Here is a 20,958-nt window from a genome sequence, read left to right on the forward strand (position 1 = left end):
ATTATCAAATCATTTGAAAGTGTAAAAACACCACATTCATGTATTTGCTTAGCTTAATTTTTATTTATGCTTTTATTTCCAATATTAAAGCTTTGTTCACTGCTTTTGCAGATCTTATAACTATAACGATGGCAGTGCATACGCCACAGTAAACAAACCTGATCGTTACCATAATGATGAAAATCCCTATGATTATGTTGTACCAAGATCTGGTTACCCACGACAACAGCAAACAGCACCGCCACCTCATCAAAGCCATTATGCTAAACCTTTCACAGGAAGTCCCAACAAGGGAGTTAACTCTGGCAGATATTTTGAGAATCAAATTTACATGGACACTAAAGATTTAGAAAAACTGAAATCTGTTCAGTCTGATCACCGTGGCAACCAGGAATATTACTCACGTGACCCTGGATATGTAAGTCCAGGAGATCGACCAAGGTGAGCTTTTTGACCTTGAACTTTGACACTTATGGCTGCTGCTTTCACTCAATACTATTTTTACAAGGATTCATTGTTAACCATATACAGATTAGTTTGAGATAAATAACACAGGTATTGGTTGTAATACTAAAATCACAATTTTTTTTTTTTTTGAAATTCTTACTTTCACCCTGTATTCATCCTAATAACAGCTGTAACTGTTTAAATGCCCTGAAGTATTCACACCCTGATCTTCCTACATACATCTCTGTTTGACCCTATTGGCTTATTTCAATTTTTTTATCAAAATATATTTTATTTCAAACTGAATGTATTTGTTTTGTACTGTTAACTTGAAAAAATACTAATTGTAAAGAAAAGCCATGATAAGAGTTATAAAGGATAACGTTTTTATTATATTCCTCTATCAAATCCTTTAGTGAAAAAAAAGGTCCCCCAGTATTTAATTTGAAGGATTTACAATAGGCTTGCATTGTGATAATAAATAAAAGTAAAATAAAGGGTAAATATTCAGCACAAAGAGGTATACTAATAAAGCAATTGGTATAACAAATTAAATATTTTAATGTTTTTTTTTTCATATTCTTTAAGGATGTTTGCTACTCATGTTTTTGACTTTTTGTCAGATATTCGTAATCTTCTAGTTTTATCCATGTAGTACCAATAAAAATTTAGCCTGCTAACCCCTACTTTTCTTTTCATGATTTTATATAGTTTAAAAAGCAATATTTTAAAATCTTATAAAATCCTTGTTATTTTTTCATAGTTTTTGAAGGAAAAAAAAATGCCAATGTTAAATGTATGAAAAGTCTAGAGATTCATTTCCCGCTAAATTTTCAATTGATTATATCTCAAAGATAAGGACATGGACCTGTCATTTTTTCTACTTTTTATGTTCCATTATTTATATATTATCATTTTATAAGTCTTTTAAAAATCTTGTTATTTTGAAAAATAGTAGCAAACATCCTTAACTGTTTTTTATGTTATCATTTGAAATTTCATAAATATTCCCACTAGAAATATCTTTAAAATGACAAGAATATATATTGACAGTATTTAACTTTTTGTAATAAAAAAATGCAGTGATCAACTCAATTTGAAATTCCAACTTAAATTTTTTTTAGAACAATTCTATGTTGAACATGTTCTCTGATAACATTTTTTTTGAATATATCACATATTACAACTCCAATAGTTCATATGGTTTATAACACACAATACTGATAGTACACTTATATGGTACATTGCTGTTTATGTGTCTTTTTTGGTTGTTGGCTGTACTAACATTCTATCAATACAATGTATCTACCTTTTGTTTCTTGCAGTAGATTAGTATAGCATGGCCCTTTCATGACAGCTGCATGCTTGTTATAATAATGGAGTCTGCACAAGTAACCTCCCTTTATAACAGTTATCTCCCCTAGAATGTGATGAATATAAATTACCTCCCATGTATCTTGACTTACTTCCCTCTGAACCTGATATTCATATCAACCAGTATAACACAATGTTAATTATAGCTGTTCCGAAAAAAAATGGAAGAGTGTTGGATTTCAGATTTTAAGAATTTATGAGGATAATGCTTAAATTTTATGACTTGACCATGTTGACCACCTTTCAAAAAATTGTTGAATAGAACTGTTCATTTTTTTTTTGTAATTTAACACCTTTCAGAATATTGTAGGTAATTAGAAATTGAGATTCATCACTCAATTTGTATTTAGCATGAACAACAGAAAGGGTGCCACATGTGGAGCAGGATCTGCATACCCTTCCGGAGCACACCCAGTTTTTGGTGGGGTTCATGTTGCTCAGTCTTGAGTTTTCTATATAGACCGTTGTATATCTTTTGAACTTTTTTTGTTATAGGATTGTTGGTCTCTCTTCAAATTGTGAGTTTTTAAATCCCATTGTTATCTGTCATGGATGGGTGATGTCCATTGTCCCACTATGACTTCCTCAATATGTTGTATGTCCTACTGTGGCTATTCCTCAGTATGGTGCATGTCCTACTGTGACTATTCCTCATGCATAAGAAAGGAAAAGTTTAAAAATTGTAAGCACATGAAAAATATTATTCTGATAAATAAGAATGTTGGTCGTGTATGGAAATTAAAAACAGGTTACTAAGCAACAGGACATAAATTTACAGATTGTAGAGGCCTAATTTGGACTCTTCCATTTGTAAAATATGTAACTCCATTCAGCAGTCATGATTGAACAATAGCGAATGATGGCCATGCTTTGCTCGTGAAATTAAAATAATCCAGTATAAATAATTGGCCCTTTGTTTAACAAAATTCTACTGCAAATGTTAATACGTTCGTTATTTTGAGATTTCAACACATGAAAAAAAGCAAAAATAACTTTTAGGCAAAATAACTCCATTTACAGTATTTAGAATTAAACTTATTAAGAATTTTACAAGAAAGTGTTTGGTGTCCAGAAATGGATAAAATTGTGATAAGGTCTATTGCCCTTTTATTTGAGTTAAGGTTAAATTCTACTGTAAGAAAGAAAGTTGATATGTGTATTTATACAGTGTTAATATTTTCTTGTGTATTTTACACGTTTTTGTAGTGTTCTGTTAACATGAATTGGAACACATTTTCAATAATATTAACATAACAATTAATTTTGGATTATATTAACTCACATTTGTACAATATTATGTAGAATTTTAAACATTTTAGATTTCTGAAACATTATTTGGAGAATTTATTATAGGCCTGTAATAGGAGAAATTATTTTACATATTTAATTGGAGTATAAATTATAGGCCTGTGAAGGGACAAATTATTTTACAAATTTGATTGGAGAATAAATTATAGGCCTGTGAAGGAACAAATTATTTTACATATTTAATTGGAGAAGTAATTATTGGCCTGTGATTTTTTTTACACATTTAATTGAAGGAATAATTATAGTCCTGTAAAGGCAGAAATTATTTTACACGTTTAATTGGAGAAATTATTTATTTTGGACATTTTATAATAATTCCCATATCATATCAGAAATTTTGATACCTATTTTATACACTTTGCGTATCAGGAATTACATATATCGAGAACATTCGGCCAGTAAATCTACATACATTTATTTCACAATCTGATTAAAATACTGAACATGTGTCAATGCATGGCTTACAAGGGTCTGACAAAGCTCCAATCTTCTTTCTGTTTTCAAAATTTTTGCGTCATCCAATGAAATTTCTGCCTTAAAAATTTGAAGGTATGAATCATTAATGACAGTAAAATCTAAGGGTCCTAAAGAAGTGTTTCCAATGGAAAGTAAAATGTCTGGTCCTTGTAAGTGCTGCATGCATGACAGGAGCTATATTTCAATCAGATTGATATATTTCATTAGCAGTTTTTCTGTCATTTTTATTTCATATGGAATTTTGATGGTTGTTTACAATGGGAGGACATCTCCATTTATAAATTAAATATTTATTTTTATATGAAAAAGATCAAGAATATTTTTGTCATTTTTTGACAAATTCAATTATATTTTTACATTTAAATAAAACAAATAGATTTTTTTGTCCTTTTTGACATTTTTTATGAAACTGCTGGTTTGCTTTTTTTTTCTATTTTTTTTCTAATTTATGTATTATAAGATTCTCAAGTAGTCTAATACACAAGTTGTTTTTTATATATAGATTTAATGAATTTTATTGTGTAGATCTATCTGCTGTTAAATATGTGTACATACTGACTTATAAACATAGAAATAACGAAACTTAAATAAAATTTATCAAACAAATATGTCCTTTTAATCAATCATGGCTGCTGAACAGTTGCAGGGATGAAAATATTTATAACTGGGAAGCACAAATGTTTTTACATATCTAATGTTGTTTAAATTTTAAGTGTTAATTAAATAATTAACAGATACAACATATTTAATTAACACTTAAAATTTAAATGACCTATAATGTTATTTGATATTGGAGCTACTTATTCCAGGATATTTAGGTTGATGAATTTTGAGAAATTGTGTAGTATCTATAGCATCCTTTATCATATATTTACCCAAACGCATGTTGAAATGCCCCTGTCTTATTTTTACCCTGTTGAACTAAGGCAATGGTTGTCTGATATTTTGTCCATTATGGAATTTGGCATTGATCTATGGTAATGTCAGTGAATGGTTGTATAAACTCTTGGTATAGACACTTTTCTTGTAGATATTGAAGACTGTCTACTGACTTCTAGATGTCTTGGTTTTATGTGTCTTTGTGCTAAGAAAATGTTTATTCTCTTCTTTGGGTTTAGATTATCCCTCTGGTTTGATTGTTTCAACACATTTGTATATTCTCCCCTGTTCATGTGTCATGGATTTTGATAGTGTTTTGTTTTCAATATAAAGAAAAATATTACTTCTTTAATTGTACAGCACATTTCTCTTAACACTGTGTCCTGGATTTCCAAAGTACTTGGAGATCATTATAATCATATCAGAGAAATTGAATGACACATTGATTATTTATAACTTAGTATGTCCAGTGATTTGTTTGAGAAAAATGCAATTCAATGTGTTTTGTCAAACCTACTAAAAAGGTCACCTAAATTCAGTGAAAATCTGTGGTGTTAGGTCACATTAATACAGTGAAAATCTGTGGTGTTAGGTCACCTTAATTCAGTAAAAATCTGTGGTGTTAGGTCACCTTAATTCAGTGAAAATCTGTGGTGTTAGGTCACCTTAATTCAGTGAAAATCTGTGATGTTTTGTCACCTTAATTCAGTGAAAATCTGTTGTGTTTTGTTGTGGTGTTTTGTCACCTTAATTCAGTGAAAATCTGTTGTGTTAGGTCACCTTAATTCAGTGAAAATCTATGGTGTTAGGTCACCTTAATTCAGTGAAAATCTGAGATGTTAGGTCACCTTAATTCAGTGAAAATCTATTGTGTTAGGTCACCTTAATTCAGTGAAAATCTGAGATGTTAGGTCACCTTAATTCAGTGAAAATCTGTTGTGTTAGGTCACCTTAATTCAGTGAAAATCTGTGGTGTTAGGTCACCTTAATTCAGTGAAAATCTGAGATGTTAGGTCACCTTAATTCAGTGAAAATCTGTTGTGTTAGATCACCTTAATTCAGTGAAAATCTCAGATGTTAGGTCACCTTAATTCAGTGAAAATTTGTAGTGTTATTTCACCTTAATTCAGTGAAAATTTGTGGTGTTAGGTAACCTTAATTCAGTGAAAATTTGTGGTGTTAGGTAACCTTAATTCAGTGAAAAACTGTGTTGTTAGGTAACCTCAATTCAGCAAAAATCTTTGATGTTAGGTCACCCTCTGCTTGTCCTGATGTAGTAATACCTAAGGTCAGTTTTCTCTTGGCCAGAGGATGACCTTTATATACAGGTTTGACTGTATCAACAATAGATAAGTTATATCATTCAGTGTAAAATTTCAGAACTGACGATGAATTAAATTCACTTAAACGAGCTGAATATCGTAAAAGCTGGACTGGTCCCCCAGACAGACAAACCAGAAAATTTTCATCATATGCTATGTTAGTTACACCAGGATTTTATGGAGGTCGTTCTAAATCACAGGAGAACATACGGTAAAGATGAGACTTTCACGGTGGATTTGTCATCTGCCGAAAAATTATTTATTTTGTGGATTCATTCATTTTCCTGAATACCAAATTTCGTGGATTGATGAAAAATTGCATTTTTGTGGATATTTAAAAATTTGTACTTTGTTGAACCTTTCAAATCATGGGTAACCCTTACTAACAAAATCCACGAAAATTGATATCCCACGAATAGTAATGAATGCACAGTACCTAAATTATGCTGAAAGTTAGAAGAAATGCAACACTTACTGTGTCAAGTGGGCAGAATGCAAGAATTCTCTTAATCTAGGAATTCTTAGCTAAAACCACAAATATGAAAACTAATGAGATGAAATTTTATTTGCACTTTTAATAGAAAATACTAACTTTGTTCTCAAACCATTAAAATAATCTTTCATGACTACAATGATTCCACAATAGTTACGCTGTATGTAGCCTGAAATACCCAAAGAACTGTCTGTCTTACACAGGACATTTTTCACCATTCAGTATTAGTCCCAGAAAGGAATAATTTCTTTAAAATACTCTGAATATTCAATGTGTATTAAATAAGACGTCAAGTAAGCACCCCTGTAACAAAACCGAAAGACATAGAGGGTAACATACACATTATTTTTCTTCTTGGGATCTATTTATGGGTATTTTGAGGGGCCTACAGAAGGGAGGGATTTACTAAAGAAACCTAAATAAAACAGACAAATGTAACATCATCAAAATAATACAAAACCAATACTGTTTAAATGCTCGCAAAAAAATAAAATGCTCATTGTTATATGAACATCGTAAAAATCACAGAATGATAGAGTTTATACTCCATCGTGTTGCATTTCAACTAGCATGATATACTTTAATACATTCTCTGGCTATGACAAATTCTCCCAACTGGTCTCAGTTTATTAGATGCTTTGGGAATTGGGCTTGTCACATGGTTTCACACTGTTATTCTATTGGTTCATACCACACATAGAATGTGCATGTACTCTAGAAGGAATACACAACAGTTATAGCATATTTGTTAAGAAATGAGAAATGTTCTGCATGAAAGGTTGACGGTAAAGGTTTAAGCACCTTTGGTAAATCAGAAGTTATAAATTAGCTGCATGAATGCATGATGATGGTTGAAGGTGAAAGTTTTGCACAACCTCTATAGTATTTATATTATCAGAAAGCTGGAATATTATAGTAATAAAGAATACAGACAAATATCACGGAACATGACAGTACAATTACTTACAAATCTTAATTAAAAATCAATTCACACTGCATACAAATATTTGGGGTATATAGGAATCACCCTGGTCTGTCTGTCTGTGTGTTGGTGAAGCTCTTCCTACAGGATATATATTGATGACAGATTACACAGACCTGAGGATGTGCAAAAAGTTAAAAGGGCAGATAATCAAATTTATTTACTTCAATTATACTCATAATATTGTATTGAAAAGAGTATCCATTTGTGAGTTCACTGACAGTCCTAGTTACCTATCAGATACCTAGATGTTTTCCATATTAAACTTGGTTCGTCTGTTTTCTCTAATAAAACTGGCCACCATGATCTAGGCCAATGTGCTTAAAGTTGAATTTATTCACACTAATAAGAACTTGCAAACTATATAAAAAATTGAAAGATGTGGTTTGATTGCCATTGAGACAACTATCCACCAGAAGCCATATGACATAGAAGTAAGCAACTATAGGTCACTGTACAGCCTTCAACAATGAGCAAAACCCATACCTTATAGTATGCTATAAAAGGCCCCGTAATAACAAAAATGTGAAACAATTCAAATGGGAAAGCTAGCAGCCTGATCTCAACATGACAAAATGTGAAACAATTCAAATGGGAAGGCCAACAGCCTGAACTCGAAATGACAAAATGTGAAACAATTCAAATGGGAAGGCCAACAGCCTGATCTCGAAATGACAAAATGTGAAACAATTCAAATGGGAAGGCCAACAGCCTGATCTCGAAATGACAAAATGTGAAACAATTCAAATGGGAAAACCAACAGCCTGATTTTCTGCATGCTTGGGATCTTTTGGTTATGTTGGTAATAATTTACTATTAATTCAGAGATTTTTGCATTGTTTTTATCATTTCGAAAAGTTGGACAGAATACGTTTTGAAAAAAAATTGAAACTAGCATTTAAAATTGAGATTGCATTTTCCTATACAGCTGTTTTGTGAAATCATAATCATTAATCTCACATTTGTGTCTGTTCAACATTTGGAATAATAAATGCAAGCCAACATTTCTGTATTTACAGTACGCATGCTGATGTTGATATCTGAGCTTGAGCTGTATTTACATGTCTCGTGTGTCTTGTGAATAATATTTTGATGATGTTTACAGTGTTAATTTTAAATGAAAGATATTTACTCACTTATTTTATTTTTATTCGACTATGCAAGAAAAAAAGCAATACAAGAATGCTTTTATTGTTGTTCTTCATCTTTAATTCAAATTGAGGCCTTTAACACCAAGCCAAAAGAAACATATCACTGCCAGTTTACAATGGATCCAAGCATATTTATTTAGCCAGCTGGTGTTTGTACATAATTGAAGATCGTGTTGTGACCTTAAGATTTTTTGTTAATTTGTTGTTGATTCAGCCGTTTCAATTATTGATTGCAATCATACAACAAGTAAAGTTTGAAAAACTTCAGAGCTCTGAATGTTGGTTATAATACATCTCATGACCAGTATAGTATGGCAAAATACTGATTATACAATGACTGATACCTTTATGAACCAGTATTATACAATGACTGATACCTTTATGAACCAGTATTATACAATGACTGATACCTTTATGAACCAGTATTATACAATGACTGATACCTTTATGAACCAGTAATTTATAGTCGCAGATAATTTTGAAGAGAGCTTATCTGGTGAATAAGTCAAAGATGGTAATCTCAAGAGTATATAAAAGTTATTTTAAAAGGAAGCGTCTCAAGAGTTTATAAATGATACTTTATAAGGCAGCATCTCAAGAGTTTATACATGTTACTTTGTAGGGGAGCATCCCAAGAGTATAATCATGTTACTTTATAGGGGAACATCTCACGAGTATATACATGTTACTTTATAGGGGAGCATCTCAAGAGTATATACATGTTACTTTATAGGGGAGCATCCCAAGAGTATATACATGTTACTTTATAGGGGAGCATCCCAAGAGTATATACATGTTACTTTATAGGGGAACATCTCAAGAGTATATACATGTTACTGTATAGGGCAGCATCTCAAGAGTTTATACATGTTACTTTATAGGGGAGCATCCCAAGAGTATATACACGTTACTTTATAGGTGAACATCTCAAGAGTATATACATTTTACTTTGTAGCGGAGCATCTCAAGAGTATAAAATGTTACTGCATAGGGGAAGATCTCAAGAGTATATACATGTTACTTTATAGGGGAGCATCTCAAGAGTATATAAATGTTACTGTATAGGGAAGGATCTCCAGAGTATATACATGTTACTTTATAGGGGAGCAGCTCAAGAGTATAGATATGTTACTTTATAGGGGAGCATCTCAAAAGTATATAAATGTTACTTTATAGGAGAGTATCTCAAAAGTATATAAATGTTACTTTATAGGGGAGCATCTCAAGAGTATATACATGTTACTTTATAGGGGAGCATCCCAAGAGTATATACATGTTACTTTATAGGGGAACATGTCAAGAGTATATACATGTTACTGTATAGGGCAGCATCTCAAGAGTTTATACATGTTACTTTATAGGGGAGCATCCCAAGAGTATACACACGTTACTTTATAGGTGAACATCTCAAGAGTATATACATTTTACTTTATAGGGGAGCATCTCAAGAGTATATAAATGTTACTGCATAGGGGAGGATCTCAAGAGTATATACATGTTACTTTCAAGAGTATATACATGTTACTTTATAGGGGAGCATCTCAAGAGTATATAAATGTTACTGTATAGGGAAGGATCTCCAGAGTATATACATGTTACTTTATAGGGGAGCAGCTCAAGAGTATAGATATGTTACTTTATAGAGGAGCATCTCAAAAGTATATAAATGTTACTTTATAGGAGAGTATCTCAAAAGTATATAAAGGTTACTTCATTGGGGAGCATCTCAAGAGTATATAAATGTTACTTTATAGGGGAGGATCTCAAGATGCTAATGACAGTGATGACAGAGGCAGTGCTTTCGAAGCATACAGAAAACCACAGTTATCAACGTTTGGTAAATCAGACTCCCCACATAGTCCTGTTGTATCATCAAATGGACCCATGAAAAATTACAGGTAAATATACTGGGTAGACAAATATAGATGTATATGTACACATGATATAATTGCACAAAGGCAATACACAAATAGATATATAGACATGTTAATATATATTGTTTGTTCTTCATATGGAAGAAAATGTTTTTTTTATAGAATGTAATAGAGAAAGAAATTTAAATGTATTACATAGCTAAATTTCGAAGTTTTGTGAAAGGTTCAATCAATCCAAGGGGCCTCGTTAGATGATTGGTAGATATATTTCACTAGCCTGTCATCTCTGAGGTTGTAAATTTGAATCCTGCTTATCAAGTTATGATGATATGTGTTCAACTTCAAACTTTAATTTACAATGATTGCAAGTTTTCATGCCAAGGTGGGTAGTTCTCTCTGTGTACTCTGGCTTCCCACACCAATAAGATCTGGCTGCCGTGATATAGCCAAGGTTGGTAGTTCTCTCTGTGTACTCTGGCTTCCCACGCTGATAAGATCTGACTGCCGAGATATAGCCAAGGTTGCTGAAAGTGAAATTAGACCAATCAAACAAATCAGACAATCCATTTACCTTGATTTTGAAGAGTTGTCTCTCTTTCTGAAAAAATTCATTGTAGCTATTAAAAACGCAAATTTATCATTTTTGTAACCTTTTGGCAAAAGAAAAGATAGCAAGTAGTAAAATATTCCTAATGCAAATAAAGTTACGATATACCATTTCTTAAGTTACGATATACCATTTCTAAAGTTACAATATACCATTTCTAAAGTTACTATATACCATTTATTCACAGGCACTGCGGGGGGGGGGGGGGTGGGTTGTGGTGTTTACTATCCACACTTGAACGAAAATCAGGATTTTTCGTACAAGTGTGGATAGTAAACCCCCCATTGACAGAAACAAGTGCCTGTGCATTTATTAGTGAAGTTAAGATTTGAGAAATATTTTAAATACTGTTGATTCATTAGAATTCGTTGGATACCAATTATCATGTATTTCGTGGGTAAAGGAAAACCACAAATATAAATTTTCAACGAAGTACAAATTATCTATATGTCTGTATGTCTGTATGTCTGTACGGAGACTTTGACTAAACCATCAAATCATATATCCCATCAAAATACAATTTATCCTCAATCCACAATGAATCCACAGTTGGAAACTTATATTTTTTTTTTTTTGCAATTATGACTAAACTTAAATGTAGGTCAAGGTCAATGAGGTATCAGCCTTACAATACAAAAGAAAACTAATGAAAAAATACAAATTCTGAGTAAGAATGAAGATATATGATATATTGTGAATTTCTTCGTAGATCCTTGTGCATGGATTTCTGTGAAAGTTTCCACACCTTTGTTTAATTCTGTTTTAGTAAATTTATAACCAAAAGGCCAAGGTAATTCTGGATACGGTTTTCTTAATTTGTTCTTTTTATTTCAAACCTTGCTTCATTGTAGGCCATATTAAGAAAAAATCTTTAAACTATGGTGTGACTGCTTTGGAATGGCTTTTTACAGTGAATTCTATGCATAATTATTTGTATGTTATGATGAGACAGAGTAGTTACTTTTTTATATACTTATAGATTATCAATGGTTTTTCAAACAAGAGGGTGTTTCTCTGAGCTACAATCTGTGGCCGAGAAACATCCTGAAGTTTAAAAGACCATTGATAATCTGTTTATCTCTATTTTGCCTATGACGTTGTTGATGTTTACATTGACAACGTCACATGCGCTCTTAGTTTCTGATGATAATTTTCTATCTCAAGTGAGTAGAGTGATATGAAAAATTATCACAAAAAAAGATCAAAGGAAAAATGCGAAAAATAGCGATAATCTTAAATATGACCTATATTGTCATAGAATTGAATGGTTAGTCTTGTTTTACAATAAAAAGGAATTATTGAAAAAATTTGAAAATTCCTGTAATGGTAAAATGATCAAAGTTTTAGGTCAAGGACATTTTTACAGTCCTTATTAAGACCTATAGTATAAACACAATCAGACTGGTGATGCTGGAATTGTTTAGAGACAATAATCTATGTGTTATTTTTTGGTATGATATTAAAAAAGTTATGTTTGCTAGTAGATTTAGTTATTTTCTGACTTTGCATTTGATAGGGACACTGTTGGATGGAATTCAAAGTTTGATGACATTTTTTGATTTAAATACTAGTTTGTATGCCTGCATTGTATCATCAGGTCACTTGGTAAAATCCAGAGTATAATATTTTATGCACACTAGCAGAATTAAATTTTTGAATGGAAAGATTTCCATCTGACATGTCCCACATAAATTATTTTCAATGTTTTATACTGTATTTTCTGTCTGTATAGCTCTGAACCTATATCTTCGGGTGAAGGCACTACTACTACTAACCAAAATGCATTGCAACCTCCTGTTGAGTCATGTGACAAGGCTGAAACTCCTCTCCTTGAGAATGAGCCTCAGTCTGAAACTGTTATCAGTGGGTAAGACCCCAGCAACTGTAGATATTTATAGTGTCTGAGTTGCAGAATGTTTGTGCATGTTATGTTTTGCTTTTGATGAAATAATCAGAGATTTTAATTTTAGAAGTTTGCTGCTGGCTTGAAACATTGTGAAATGACTGTATTCTGCCAAAATAAGCACTCATCTTCATGTCAACCTTATAAGTCTTAGGAAGCTACCATTTGATTTTTATGGGGGGGAGGAGGGGCTAGGCTGAAAAATTTTGTCCTGCATTTTTATTTTTAGTTGTAATCTCGGTCCTGCCTTTTTTTTATTAGTTAATCCTGACTTTTTTTTTACATAAATTGTCACCCTGCCTTTTTTTTTGCCAAGTGGCTCAACCTGCCTTTTTTTTTTTTTACTCAAAACTCCTGTCCTGCCTTTTTTTCAAATGTCACCCTAGCCCAGCCCCCCACCCCCAACCCCCATAAAAATCAAATGGTAGCTCCCTTAAAGTCTTAATCCAACATTAGAAAGGTGTCTGGACCATAACAAAAAAAAGCAGCAAAAATTTAATATTTCCATGGCAAAAAATAGATGATTTCAGATCATTAACAAAGTCATCATAAATGCTTTTTAAATTTTGATGTCAATTTTTGGTACAGATATCTAAGTCAGAATAGTCCATTCCACTTTAGCAAGTCATAATTTCCCGTCCACTTTTTTTAATTCATAATTTCCAATCCATCTTTGTAAGTCAGATATTTTCATCCACCATTACAAGTCATAATTGTCATATCCTCCTCTACAAGTCATAATTGCCCCATCCACCTTTACAAGTCATAATTGTCCCATCCACCTTTCTAAGTCATAATTGTCCCATCCATCATTACAAGTCATAATTGTCCCATCCACCTTTACAAGTCATAATTGTCTAATCCACCTTTACAAGTCATAATTGTCCCATCCACATTTACCAGTAATAATTGTCCCATCCACCTTTACAAGTCATAATTGTCCAATCCACCTTTACAAGTCATAATTGTCCAATCCACCTTTACAAGTCATAATTGTCCAATCCAACTTTACAAGTCATAATTGTCTAATCCGCCTTTACAAGTCATAATTGTCCTATCCTCCTCTACAAGTCATGATTGTCCCATCCACATTTACAAGTCATAATTGTCCAATCCACATTTACAAGTCATAATTGTACAATCCACCTATACAAGTCATAATTGTCCTATCTGCCTTTACAAGTCATATTTGTCTAAATTCACCTTTACAAATCACTGCCTTTTACTTTGTATTTTAAGCATGTTTGACTATAGAATACAGGAATTCACTTTTCCAGATTTAATACAAACTTGATAATTGCAAACTGATAATGCTATTGTATTATTAATGTTAATAGATTTTTTGTACTAGTTTTATGAGTTAATATCATTTCTGCTATTACAGTATAGCCATGAAACCTCGAATCAGATTGCTTCATTCATTTTGACCTAAAGGTTTTAAAAAAATAATAGCTTGGGATAAAGAGTTCTGCTGATAAAGTGATGTGTTGGCCTTTAAAGAACAATAATCTGTGAATTTTTACATTGTGATTGCTGCTTTTTAAAACTATTTAATACAGTGAAAACTTTCTAAACCAAATCCTTAGTAAACGGGTTACCTGTCTACAGTGAACTCTTTTTTTCTGGAAGCACAGTGCATACTCTTTAAATTTTTACAACAAAAAATTCATATATTTTTTTATAATTCTTAGACTGGAATAATTTTGCTTCATGTTATCACAAGATAATCTGAAAATAAACTTTGACTCATTTAGAAAGGTCTCACTGTCAAAGTATCATAAGTCATGTTGTGAAGGGTTCATTTAGAAAGGTTTCACTGTCACAGTAACATAAGTCATGTTGTGAAGGGTTCATTTAGAAAGGTTTCATTGTCACAGTAACATAAGTCATGATGTGAATTTGAAGGGTTCATTTAGAAAGGTTTCACTGTAATGGGTTTTAAAGATTATTTATCTGGACAAGACTTGTTAATTCTTTAATCTGTCATTCATAAGATGTAAAGAAAACTTAAATAAAAAGAGTTTTTATTATATTTTAAAATGTAGTACATAGACTTACAGTTAGCCAACATTAGTTTCATATTTTTAATGAAAAAAAAATCTATAACAAAAAGTCAAGAAATGATAACATAAACTATATATCACATTTGTTATCTTATGCAGATCAGACATTTCTGTGTGTCCACCCTTATTAAACATACATACTCTATTAGTGTTGGTAAATCCTTTGAATTGACAAATTGAAAAGAAATTATGGTAGTGTGTTGTATTAGTATTGACAATGCTATGCTTAAATTTGTAGGAACAATTTACAATCAATTTTATTTCAATAGAAATATATTTTTATGCCCCTGTCATGATGGAGGGGGCATTGAATTTTACCCTTGTCCGTCTGTACATATGTACATCCATACGTCCTGAAATTGGTTTCCGTTCTGTAACTTTACTTTGCCTCAACCAAATTTTATGAAACTTATACACAATGCTAATTACCTCAAAACACAGGTAAAGTTTGAATTTCGGTGGCGTCACTTTTACCATTCTAGAGTTATGCTCCTTTACAAATGGAAAAATTGCTGAATTTTTTCGTTTCCGTTCTCTAACTTTAGTTTGCCTCAACCAAAAGTTATGAATCTCATACACAATGCATATTACAACAAAACTCAGATCAAGTATGAATTTGGGTAGCGTCACTTTTACCGTTCTTGAGTTATGTCCCTTTATAACGTAATATGCAAGCGGGGGCATCATCTGTGTCCCATGGACACATTCCCCATTTATTATTTTAAAATATTATTGATTGTTTAGAAATTCTTGTTGCAATGATTAAAAAATGATTGGCAGGGATGAAAATGAAAAGAAGATTTTATCTTTTAATTGTTAGATGTCTGAATATATCAAATGAAAGGACAGTTGTTATTGAATACTGTAAATTTAGAAATCATTGCATTTTAAAGAAAGAACAAAAATGCGAATATAATTATCATTTATTAATGCAAATATCTGCACATAGATTATGAGTTCGCATGATTTGCATTAATAAAAACCTCACAATAATTTCTGAATTTACAGTAGCTTTTGTGTAAATTGACATTTGTGTATCATTACATTGTTTTAATTATGTTTTCTTATAGAAAAATTACTTTTCTATGTCAGTGGCCAAATATTTGAGATTTGGTACAGTTAAACAGTATTGGGGGTGGGGATATTTTTTTATTAATGTAATCTATGTAAATTTATGAAGATTTATTACGTTGAGAAAGGAAAATAATTTTTGTTAATATTATTTTTTAGGTTTAAAAATGATCATCAGCTGGATGAGAATCATACAGTGGTTGCCACGGCGAGGGGGTCATTTGACCATCAGGGAGGAGTTTTGGAATCTCCAGAGACAGGGGTCAGTATTGTCATACCAGCTGGTGCCATCCCAGAAGGTGTACAACAGGAAATCTACTTCAAAGTCTGCCGTGATAATAATATACTTCCTCCATTAGATAAAGAAAAGGGTAGGTAACTCCTTATAAAATATAGAGAATGAAAAAAAATCATAGATTTACCATGGATTCAGTATTATTTGTTGGGTAACAACTTTCGTTAATTTTGTGATAGTGGCAAACCACAAATTTAAATGTCAATATTTTCTTTGTGCTTGGTTGGAAAATTTAGGCTAAACCATGAAATGAAGTATCCACGAAAATAGGGGGTGGAGGGGTCATTAAATTTTACCCTTGTCCATCTGTCTGTACATCTGTATGTCCAAAAATTGGTTTCCATTCTCCAACTTTAGTTTGCCTCAACCAAATGTTATGAAACTTATACACAATGCTTATTACCGCAAAACACAGATCGAGTTTGAATTTGGTGTTGTCACTCTTACCGTTATGGAGTTCTGTCCCTTTACAAATGAAAAAGTTGAGGAATTTTTCGTTTCCGTTCTCTTACTAAAATTTGCCTCAACCAAATGTTATGAAACTTCTACACAATGCATATTACAACAAAACTCCGATCAAGTATGAATTTGGGTAGTGTCACTTTTACGGTTATTGAGTTATGTCCCTTTATATTATGCAAGCAGGGGCATCATCTATGTCCCATGGACACATTCCCCATTTGATTTTTAGGTGCCTTTGACTCCGATCGTAAATGACTAGGATGGTCAGTTTTCCTGCCAAAAGTCTGTGACCTCCATTCAGATAAAAACATTAGATTATGCTTTGTGTTTTATTTTTCAGCATCTTCAAAATATACAGAAATTCTCTATTTGTGCACACAAAGTAATGAACACATGTTTAGTTTATATGTTTTTTTTTTACAGGTGAGACCTTATTATCCCCCCTTGTGATGTGTGGGCCTCATGGTTTGAAATTTCTACTACCAGTTGAATTACAGCTCCCCCATTGTGCCTCAGTCAATCCAGAGAGTTGGTCATTTGCTTTAAAGTCTAGCGATTCTCCATCAGGTGAGTAATTGCTCCTTAAATGTGCCACAGTGAGTTAACATCTCCCCCATTGTGCCTCATTCTATCCATAGAACTGATTAATTGCTTTAAAGTCTAAGTGATTCTTCAGGTAAAGAACTATTCCCTTGTGTGTAACAACTTCCCTATAGTGCCTTGGTGAGTAATTATTGCCACAATCTTGATTCAATGAGTTATAACCACCCCAGTTGTGTTTCAGTGAGTAACTACTCTGGGACTGTTTTACCACTTCTAATATCTCCTCTTCTTTGAACCTCACTTGAAAAGAGTTCATTAACAATGCCTCTGTCAGTTTAAAAGATATAGAAACACCATCTAGTAATAAATGTCTCATTGTAAGTCTTTCAAAAATAATAATTTTTAGTTACTGTGGATTCATTTATTATCATGGGTATCAATTTTTATACGACCGCAAAAAAATTTTGAGGTCGTATATTGGTATGACGTTGGCGTCGTCGTCGTCGTCGTCGTCGTCGTCTTCCGGCGTCGTCGTCCGAATACACAATGGTTTTCGCACTCTAACTTTAGTTTAAGTGAATGGATCTCTATGAAATTTTACCATAAGGTTTAATACCACAATAGGAAGGTGGGGATTGATTTTGGGGGTTATGGTACCAACAGTTAAGGAATTAGGGGCCAAAAAGGGGCCGAAAATAAGCATTTTTGTAACTTCCAGACATAACTTGTGTGTTAGCATATGGATCTCTTTGACATTGTACCACAAGATTCCATATCACAAAGGGTCAATGCTGGGATTGATTTTGGGGTTAATTGCCTCAAAATTTTAGGAATAAGGGGCCAAAAGGGGGCAAAAAACAAGCATTTTTCTAGTTTCATGACAATAAATTGTGTGTAAGTGTATGGATCTTTCTGAAATTTTACTACAAGGTTCCATTTCACAAAGGGAAAGCTGGAATTGAGTGTTGTGGTAATTGCCCAAAACGTTTAGTAATAAGGGGCCTAAAAAGGGGTTTAAAATAAGCATTTTTTAGTTTATAGACAATAACTTGTGTTCAAGTGTATGGATCTCTCTAAAATTGTATTACAAGGTACCATACCACAAAGGCAAGGCTGTTATTGAGCTTGGTTTGGGGGGAAAGGGGGGTGGGGGTGATGAATCATAAGGGGGGTGGGGGTCAAAAAAGGGGTAATTTTTTTTTCTTTTTTTTTTGTTTAAAATTTACATTTTAAGTTAGTTATTTTTTATCACGAAGAGAAAGTAGGAATTGAGTTTTGGGGTTAATTGCTCAAACATTTATGAATAAGGGGCCAAATATTGGTCGAAAATAAGGATTTTTTTAGTTTGCAACAAAAACTTGTGTTCAAGTGTATGGATCTCTGTGAAATTGTATTGCAATGTACCATACCACAAATTGGAGGTTGTGATTGAGGTGGGGGATGATGAATCAAAAGGGGGTTGAAAAAATGTGTGGGGGTAGGATTTTTTTTTTTCCTTTTTTTTTCTTTAAAATTTTCCATTTAAAGATGGTTGTTTCAGATTTATATATGAAAGAAAATAATAATGATACGGTTATATATCATGAGGAATTGAAATTTAAAATTATGTATATTGGAAATTTAGGTTACATTGGAAAGTAATAATTGGCTTTGGGGGGGGGGGGGGGGTTGGGTTGTTATGGCTCTAATGTTTAAGGAATAAGGGGAAAAAAGGTTAAAAAACAAGGGTTTCCATTTTAATAGACAAATAATTGAGTAAAGAACATTATTTAAAAGCAGTGTAAGGTTGGTAATTCAAACTCATTTAAATATCTCATCTACACTGCTTTTAAATTATGTAAATTGGAAATTTGCCAATAACTTTATTGTTAATAAATGCATTGGAAATTTGCCAACAATTTTAGTGTAATAAACTTCATTGGAAATTTGCCAATATAAAATTTTGCTGATGAAGGTTTTTTGTTTACCTTTAGCCTTGACTATGAAGTCATTTTCTATTTTTATAGCCTTATGATGTAGTTGAATTATTTAATACTTTTATGATGTGTTTAAATGGGGTTTTATCATGTTTATGGTTGCAAATTTATTGTTTTAGTATAATAAACTCCATTTAAAATTTGCCAATAAAAAAAATTTTTGTTTATTGTTAGCTATGATTATGATGTCATTTTCTATTTTACTTTTATGGTTGTAAAGAAATTTTTATTTTTAGATATTACTGTTAAATGATGCTGATTAAGGTTTTTGCTATGTTTAGCCATGACTATGATGTCATTTTCTATTTTAATATCTGTTATGGTGTATTTAAATGGGCTTTTATGGTTACAAAGGAATTTTATTTTTAGATATTACTATAAAATGTTGCTGATGCTGATTAAGGATTTTGTTTATTTTTAGCCATGACTATGATGTCATTTTCTATTTTAATACCTTTATGATGTAATTTCCATTTTTAGATATTACTGTTAAATGATGCTGATTAAGGGTTTTTTGCTATGTTTAGCCATGACTATGATGTCATTTTCTATTTTAATATCTTTATGATGTATTTAAATGGGCTTTTATGGTTACAAAGGAATTTTATTTTTAGATATTACTTTAAATGATGCTGATTAAGGATTTTTGTTTATTTTTAGCCATGACTATGATGTCACTTTCTATTTTAATACCTTTATGATGTATTTAAATGGGCTCCCATATATTTAGATTTTTGATTATTTATACATGTTACCAAATTGGTCCACATTGAACAAAAACGGTCCAAATTTCAACTTTATTACATTACATCAAACATTGAATTCTACATATTCTTTGATATATTGAAATTAACAAACAATTTAGTTTATGGATATTCCACCATAATAGGTAAAATAATTTTTTTCCAGTTCTTACACCACATTCATCCTGTGTCAGAAACCTATGCTGTGTCAAATATTTAATGACAATCCAAAGTCATAGCTGTATCAAGCTTGAATTTTGTGTCCATACTTGCCCCAACTGTTCAGGGTTCGACCTCTGCGGTCGTATCAAGCTGCGCCCCAGCGAAGCATTTTATTGTGGATTGTGAAAATCTTGCATTTTTGTGGATATTTGATTTCATGGTTATGCTGATCTCTGCATACAAAGCCTATAGAAAATTTGTAATTCGTTGAACATTTGAATTCGTGGTTCACCTGTACCCACGAAATCCACGAAATCTGGTATCCAACGAATAATTATGAAATCCACAGTACTCACTTATTCACCAATTTCAATATGAGATGTCATAAATCAACCAATTTAACATCTCCTCTTTGAACCTCACTCACCTCTGTCATGTGATGTTGAATCAACCAATCTAACATCTCCTCTTTGAACCTCACTCACCTCTGTCATGTGATGTTGAATCAAGCAACCTAACATCTCCTCTTTGAACCTCACTCACCTCTGTCATGTGATGTTGAATCAACCAATCTAACATCTCCTCTTTGAACCTCACTCACCTCTGTCATGTGATGTTGAATCAACCAATCTAACATCTCCTCTTTGAACCTCACTCACCTCTATCATGTGATGTTGAAAGCCAATGAATCATAAGAACTAAACCAATTTCATTGTTGTCTTTTAATTTACAATTGTTTGTTTATGTTATGTCCCAAAAAAATAATTTAGAAAACAATAGGCAAAACACAAATTTTATTTCTTTCTTGTCAGCCCAATTACTGTGT

General features: G+C 32.1%; 1 protein-coding gene and 1 long non-coding RNA gene across 19 annotated transcripts in view; both read left to right on the forward strand.

Annotated features, from left to right (window-relative positions):
• The window catches only part of LOC127731659 (tight junction protein ZO-1-like), a 611,031-nt gene that overhangs the window by 101,141 nt on the left and 488,932 nt on the right, over nt 1-20,958 (forward strand). For 9 of the 18 annotated variants that reach the window (XM_052240413.1, XM_052240420.1, XM_052240414.1 and 6 more), the window contains 6 exons: nt 112-441; nt 5,866-6,018; nt 10,188-10,331; nt 12,647-12,781; nt 16,111-16,322; nt 17,132-17,275. In XM_052240413.1, the coding sequence (XP_052096373.1) occupies nt 112-441; nt 5,866-6,018; nt 10,188-10,331; nt 12,647-12,781; nt 16,111-16,322; nt 17,132-17,275 (1,118 nt within the window). Of the gene's footprint in view, nt 1-111; nt 2,103-5,865; nt 6,019-9,905; nt 10,069-10,187; nt 10,332-11,680; nt 11,705-12,646; nt 12,782-16,110; nt 16,323-17,131; nt 17,276-20,958 lie in introns of those variants that run through there. The other 9 variants (XR_007995667.1, XR_007995666.1, XR_007995665.1 and 6 more) reach the window with 6 other exon arrangements.
• On the forward strand, nt 14,517-15,797 carry LOC127731674 (uncharacterized). The gene is made up of 2 exons (XR_007995681.1): nt 14,517-14,627; nt 14,680-15,797. It is a non-coding gene; the product is annotated as an uncharacterized LOC127731674 (long non-coding RNA).

Source organism: Mytilus californianus, unplaced genomic scaffold (genome assembly GCF_021869535.1).
Source record: "Mytilus californianus isolate M0D057914Y unplaced genomic scaffold, xbMytCali1.0.p SCAF_20, whole genome shotgun sequence".
Classification (NCBI taxonomy): domain Eukaryota; kingdom Metazoa; phylum Mollusca; class Bivalvia; order Mytilida; family Mytilidae; genus Mytilus; species Mytilus californianus.